The 7275-nt window shown below is 36.5% G+C and overlaps 1 protein-coding gene across 3 annotated transcripts; it reads left to right on the top strand.

The window, feature by feature from the left end:
• On the top strand, positions 1 to 7027 carry LOC148610575 (uncharacterized). Of its 3 annotated transcripts, none has more exons than XM_088595722.1 (2): positions 1 to 57; positions 4464 to 7027. In XM_088595722.1, the coding sequence occupies exons 1-2, from the start codon at positions 34 to 36 to the stop codon at positions 6474 to 6476; spliced, it is 2037 nt and encodes a 678-aa protein (XP_088451848.1). In that variant the 5' UTR covers positions 1 to 33; the 3' UTR covers positions 6477 to 7027. The 3 variants fall into 3 exon arrangements, with proteins under 3 accessions (XP_088451848.1, XP_088451849.1, XP_088451850.1); XM_088595723.1 differs by lacking the exon at positions 1 to 57 and adding an exon at positions 568 to 716; XM_088595724.1 differs by lacking the exon at positions 1 to 57 and adding an exon at positions 761 to 847.
• The last annotated feature ends 248 nt before the right edge of the window (positions 7028 to 7275 follow it).

The raw sequence follows: 7275 nt of genomic DNA, 5'->3' as shown, positions 1-7275 counted from the left end.
GTCTAGTTTAATATAAGTCCATTATTATAAGAGATGCACTTCATTTTAACTCATGGGGTAAGGGAATATTTTATAACCAGCTATTGTTATTTTTCGTCTCAGAATCCGATTCTTTTTTTTTACTTCTCCAACAAACAACCGATAAATAACCAAATAACTGATAATGTCCGTTCAGTTGCCCTACTGGTGCACGTAGACAAAGCCTTCGTCGTTTAGTACTAAGTTGCTGATGCGGAAATTCCGGAGTGGGCGCGCTCCAGTAATTTCGAGTTAACCAAAATATTCGAGCAATGGGAAGTGAGGTTCCTCATTTGATCTCTATGTTCCCAGTTAGAGTCCATTTTTAGACGAGTTCAAGATTTGTACTAATACATTTGGCTAGTAGACCTTTAAGGTAGTGGAGTTGAGTGGCATTAAGATAAGGCTACATAACGTAAATTTCTATACTTTAGATATATAATAAAGTTCATTTGCATTTAAATTATCTCGTATTTCGTGTACCACAGGTATAGGAAAGCAATGAACATATATCGAAAATCGTTGACTTGATAATTTTATGTATTCAGTGATAAAGCGCGTGTCGTTGCTTTTATCAGCAAGGCCTTTAACCCGGATGAATATCTAGCATTTCATTGACAACAAAGACGGTTAAAAACACCACATGTAACTTTCAATGTCAATATCCACTTTAAGTCGATATTTTCAAACTATATAAGGTAAGACTGAATATTTATTGCAATCGCATTTTACGCTTCATTATATGAAACACTATAACCGTTGAGTATATATTCGCGTTATTCTGAATATTGAAAGTTTGTTTATCAAATATCGGCACGCTTTTGTTCAGGTATGTGTTTTTCTTATTTGTGTTTAAATGGATATTTATCAGGGGTGGATTCAGGCTGGGTGTGGCGGGTGTGCGCCCCCCTAAAATTTGCAAAGCATGGGTTGTCGACTGTGCGGCCCCCAATCTAAAATCCTGGATCCGCCCCTGTTTATCCCCATTACTTTTAATTCTAAACGCATTCCACGTGGAAATATCTATTTGCGACTGGCGTTGATGTGGTTAGTGTAAATTCATTCACCTGCAGTTCAACCCCGTCGCATCTTTTGTCCCGAGTTATGCTGATAAATGTGTAATTTGATTTTTTTAATATGTTTATGGTATATATATAATAACACCTAGATGAACAGTCATGTACTACCATACATCGTGTACTAAGTTACAGCCCTAGATTAATCCTACGAGAAGGAATGACCTGGCCAGCGAAAGCAATATTTTCATATAGCCTAGCTGGTCGAGTGGTCTAGGGCGCTGGACTTTGTGCAGGCGGTGTTGCCATTAATTTGATCCTCTATCCTACATAATAACACCTAGATGAACTGTCACGTACTACCATATATCGTGTACTAAGTTACAGCCCTAGATTAATCCTACGAGGTAAGATGGCCGGCCAGCGAAAGCTATATTTTTATATAGCCTAGCTGGCCGAGTGGTCTAGGGCGTTGGACTTTGTGCAGGCGGTGTTGCCATAAATGTCACAGCAGTACGAATTCGGGTCCCGCGGAGGGAACGACCAGTACTTTGCATCGCAAGTTTGACAGTTCTAACATCGTTGGGAATTTTTAGACCCTTCTACAAGTTCACATTATGAAGCAGTGTAGCGAATAGAGTAGTCACATTCAGCGACGTTTATATATATATATACACAAACGTCTCAGATTGTGACGACTCTATTCACTATACTGCTCCATCGGATCAAATTGATACAGGGAAGATATGTAAACGTATAGAAAGGTCGGAAAAATTCCCATCGATGTTAGAACTGTCAAATTTGCGATGCAAATTTTTGGTCGTTCCCTCCGCGGAACTCGAACTTGTACCGCTGTGACATCTATGGCAACACCGCGTGCACAAAGTCCAGCGCCCTAGACCACTCGGCCAGCTAGGCTATATAAAAATATAGCTTTCGCTGGCCGGGTCATTCCTCCTCGTAGGATTAATCTAGGGCTGTAACTTAGTACACGATGTATGGTAGTACGGGACAGTTCATCTAGGTGTTATTATGTATGATAGAGGATCAAATTCATGATGCATGTCACAACAAATCAATATTATACAAACGTCTCAGAATGTGACGACTCTATTCACTACACTGCTCCGTCGGATCAAATTGATACAGGGAAGATATGTAAACGTATAGAAAGGTCTGAAAAATTCCCAACGATGTTAGAACTGTCAAATTTGCGATGCAAATTTTTGGTCGTTCCCTCCGCGGGGCTCGAACTTGTACCGCTGTGACATCTATGGCAACACCGCCTGCACAAAGTCCAGCGCCCTAGACCACTCGGCCAGCTGGGCTATATAAAAATATAGCTTTAATGTTCTATTGGAATACATACAAACTCTAACACGTATTTCCTACGTTTCGGTGGTGTACCCACAAACGGTGGTGTACCCACAAACAGATACACATGTATTTTAATATGAAACAAACGCCACCGGTTTCCTAGGGTGTGCATATGAACCGTTCTCCCAAACTGGAAATTTAAAGAAAATCGCAAAGAAATTGATTATCAGTACTACCTGTATATTAAATTTGCAGTTGAATATGCATGTGCACCGCAGCGTGGAATACAACCGCAACAGATGTACATACTGTCTGTCTAGAGAGAAACACTGCACCTTTTACCTAAGACAAATTAAAATGTGCATTTTGATGTACATGTATAATTTTATGTTACATGTACCAGTGGCAGAATATGGACCTTTCACAACATAGTATTGCGATTGAAAGAACTTTTTACTCATCAGAAAATCGGGCTTTCAACACCTAATTAGATAACCGCTCATCGATGAAGATTTTCATTTCTTTTGTTCATTTGCGCTGTCCGATATGAAAAATGTTTATGACTCCCTTTTCTACTTTCATTCGATCTTTCACATACTATTTTCATAGAAGAAATTGCCAATTGATTGTAAAATTACGTTGGAGCATGCGATTTTCTCAACGACTTTGTACATTTCTTGAGACATTTTCAAAAAGCCGTAACTTTTTTGTTTGTACTGAAAATTTTATCAAATGCCAACGTACAATGGTTGAAAGTATGTACATTTATAGGAAATATAAATCGGAAAAGAATATTGTGTAAATAATTAAGTACTTACTTTAATAATATAATTTGATTACTGAACACTTTTAGAAATCTGACCATTTACAAACACTTTCATTTTTACATTGAATATTTTTTTTTTGCCTGAAATAAACGCAATTTCGATCATTATCTCAAAAAGAACATATAAATTATTCTTCCATGCAAACATTCGGGAATTGCATACCCTATACAGAAGCGCAATACATTACTTTAATGTTTTAGGTTCTATGTAGGTCTATATAGATAGGTCACTGCAAATAACTTTATGGCAATTTGTGGAAATAAAGCTAAATTGAGACACTTGAGACACAAATCCAACATTTTTTTTCTGTACAAAGTATATATTTTACAAAACCTTACATTATGGATATCCATGGAAAAATTGATTTTCCATGAAAAAAAAATTATTTTCTATTTTGTCATGAAAATCTGTAGCCATGGTAACATAATAAAAATATACATCAGTTTTCATAACAGATTTTGGGTGCCTTCACAAAATTGTCAAAAAAAACAGGTTTTCTGAAATATTAGGTACTTTAAAACTGCCAGAAAAAGTAAGCAGGCATGGTATTAATTTGTTTAAAGCAAGATCTGTACTCGATATTTCAGGTTTACTTCTAAGGTCAAAGGTTATTAATAATAAATTCGTTTTGATTACTGTTATGACGACTTCGTCATCTATAAAACATGGAATGTTTTTGTATTGTATGCAGTTACATGTAGTTTGTGGAAAAGCACTCAAAATTTGTACTAAAATTCTGTAAAACATTTTATATGTTACCATGGCTACTAATGTTTATATCAATTTTCACCAATGCAGTGCACGTTATGTGTCTTGATTCTCAACGATTCAAGGATTTAAAACACGAACTTGACTTTTGACTGCCAAAAGCAGATATTATGCAACAAAATGAAATAAATTTTCAGAAGTGACCCAACTGTATACTAGTACTACTGCCTTATATAAAACGCAATCTTATTCATGGACGGATCAGCATCATTATCCTTTGACGAAAAGATTAAATATAAACTTACATGTTAAATTTGGACCCCCTTTTTTCAGCCTGATAGTTGAGTCGGGAGTTACACTCGCCATCGAATAAGAGATGTTTTGCAAAAACAGTTAAAATATATAATTCTAGCTTATAATTTCAAGCCTCCGACGAGTCCAATTCAAGATCATTGGTATTTGCGATTATCGAATCGATTGAATGAATTCCAAAGGACAAAGGTTTCGACTAAGCATGTGCTTCTTCAAGTTTCATATTTAATTTCTGTGCTAAATACGCGTTTTATTTCTTTTTCAGCTTTATATGATGAGAAGAGCCAGTTCCAACAAAAGAAGCAGCTACGGAAATGGATTATACCCAATAATTGGATATCCACAACACTTTATTACTCGATTAGCAAGACGAAGAAATGCTTGTTTTAAATTCTTCTGTTTTCTGATATTTTTGCCTTTCTTTGTCTATCTTAACTACAGATTCAATTTTCCAGTTTTCCATGTTTTTAGAAATCCGAATGTGAATTTACCGTGCATGTTGCCAGTGTATGATATCTATGACAAGACAGTTGACCAGTTTTTCTGGGACCAGCAGCAACTTCCTTGTGAAGGCTGGTTAGATTTGTTTTACATCGATTCAAGTGGTGTGTTGATAATGAATAAAAGTGCGGTTGATATTTCTGGCTTTACGAACATTGATTGCGAATTTAAGTACATACGAAGAGTTTCAGAAGCTGAGATAACATTTTCGGAGAAAATGACTTATAAAAAACCAATTTATGTTGACAGTGATTATATACACATGGAGTGCTATGATAAAGATAAAAGACGACTATACAGTAACCTTCATTTGAACATAGATTTCAAGAATGCTTTCAAAAATAAGAAAATTGTTGATGAGACGGAGAAAAAATTAAGCGTCATTCTTGTGGGCATAGACTCCCTGTCATGGTTGATTGCAGAAAGAAAAATACCAAAGACATTACAATATCTCCGTCAAAACTTGAGTGCCTATATGATCAAAGGTTTCACTCGCATTGGAGATGGTTCCTATCCTAACTTGCTTCCACTTTTCACGGGCTTAAAAGCATACGGAGAAGAGAAGAAAGTCGGAATAAACAACATACAGTATATGTTCAATAATTATTCGGAACAAGGTTGCATTGACCTTTTTGCAGAGGACTGGGTTAAGGTCGCAACATTTGTCGATATTTTCAGGCGGCAACCCTCTCACCACTATATTCAGCCTCTGTTTCAAGCTTTTGACCACGTGCGTTCGAATAGCCTCGCTGTGGAATACACGTTCAAATTTTTACATCATCATAATTTTAATGTCGGAAAAACTTCACCATTATGTTTTGGTAATGCGTATAAATATCGCTATATAATTCAGTACTTAAAACGCTTTCTAGAGAGTTACGAACGCAAAAGAAAATTTGCGTTTGCATGGGTTAACGAAATCAGCCATGATTTTCTAAATATGGTCGGACTAGCAGACGACGATTACGTCGAGTTACTGAAGTGGATGAAAGAGTCGAAAAAGCTTGAAAATTCAGTTCTTATTTTCTTCAGTGATCATGGACCTAGATATAGCGAAATTCAAAATACAGAAGTTGGGAGAATTACAAACTTATTGCCTCTATTTACAGTGGTGTTGCCCGACCATTTTAAGTCAAAATATAAACATATTCATAAAAATTTGATAAGTAATGTTCACAGACTGACTACTGCATTTGATGTCTATGAAACACTAAAGGATATTCTTCATAGTGACTTCAGCGAAAAGGAAAGTTTGTTGGATAGTAAAAAATTGCCTAGAGGCATAAGTTTATTTCGCGAAATTCCACAAACAAGGAGTTGCCAAGATGCGGACATTTCTGAGCATTATTGCCCATGTTATACCTCACAAACTTTGTCAACGAAGGATAGCCGTGTGCAGCATTCCGTTGATGCAGTAATCAACAGAATAAATGAAATTTTAGAAACAGTCCGATCTAAATGTGCCAAAGTAGCATTCTCCTCAATTCGTGGTGCAAGGAAGGTTTACGCAGAAATGTACCGTGACACATCAAAAGAGCGATCTTTTTCTCTAAGAAGCATGATATGGCGAATCGCCGAACAAACACGAATAAGGATTACTTTTTGGACGAACCCGGGTAATGCTTTGTACGAAGCTTCTGTGCAATATTATGACCAAAACAATATCAAAATACTCGGTGATATAAACAGGATTAATAAATACGGGAACCAGTCCGCCTGTCTACGTCAGGGTCAAGTAAGAGATCGGGTTAGGGAATTATATTGTTATTGCGTGTAAGCAAAGAGGGAAAGAGTACCAGTACAAGCGGAAATACCAACGCCGGAAAAGTGTATGCGAAATTGGTTTGGAAATTACCAGTGAGACCGAATCTCATATTTTGAACTTTTTGTCTACTTGGGCAACTAAAATAAAAAATATTTTTATAGGATCGAACGCATTTTTACCAAACGTATCTACCGGTCCTGCGATATTTCGTTTTCACTGTCGGTATAAAGAAATGAATCCGTCGGGAATGAGGAGCGACGGAAGCGCTATTATTTCATAAATGGACCATGTTCACGTAGATGGCAGAACCTTTTCAAGAAGTATTACAAAGTCTTGGCGCAGGGTGCTGAATATGCAAGTCTTCCATTAATGCTTAGTTTTAAAGTAGTCAGGTGAATGTATATTAGACGTAGCGTGCGATGTTGGTGTCATTTTTGGTAACGACGAAAGCGGCGAAATTTGACGTCTTTTTTTGTATTGCGACGTACATCGTTCTATAATTGTTACATGTAGAAAGAAGTGTGCTTATTTAATTTTTTACACAAAATAACACACACGACATGTTTTATTATTTAATTATCCGACTCGATATTGATCAGATTACATCCTGATATAGTAAATAGTTCGGCATCAACCATTTAAAAATGATTTGAAGGAAATTTGATCCAATGAGAAAAATGTTAGGAATTATGAAAACAAATTTTGTGATGCGTTAAAAAAATGTAAAACACCCTCACTAAAACAGAAAGCTGACAAACCTACAAGCACTAAAGTCAGTAGCGACCCCCCCCCCCGGAAATCATATTGTGAA

This window comes from Perna viridis, chromosome 8, assembly GCF_037379345.1.
Source record: "Perna viridis isolate PV_CMFRI_1.1 ecotype Kerala chromosome 8, ASM3737934v1, whole genome shotgun sequence".
Lineage (NCBI taxonomy): Eukaryota > Metazoa > Mollusca > Bivalvia > Mytilida > Mytilidae > Perna > Perna viridis.
This window is presented reverse-complemented; position numbering and strand designations above follow the sequence as displayed.

Coding starts and splice junctions, on each gene's coding strand:
- LOC148610575 (XM_088595722.1), top strand. CDS start 34: ATGCACTTCATTTTAACTCATGGG. Junction 58..4,463: donor ACTTCATTTTAACTCATGGG/GTAAGGGAATAT, acceptor TTTCTTTTTCAG/CTTTATATGATGAGAAGAGC.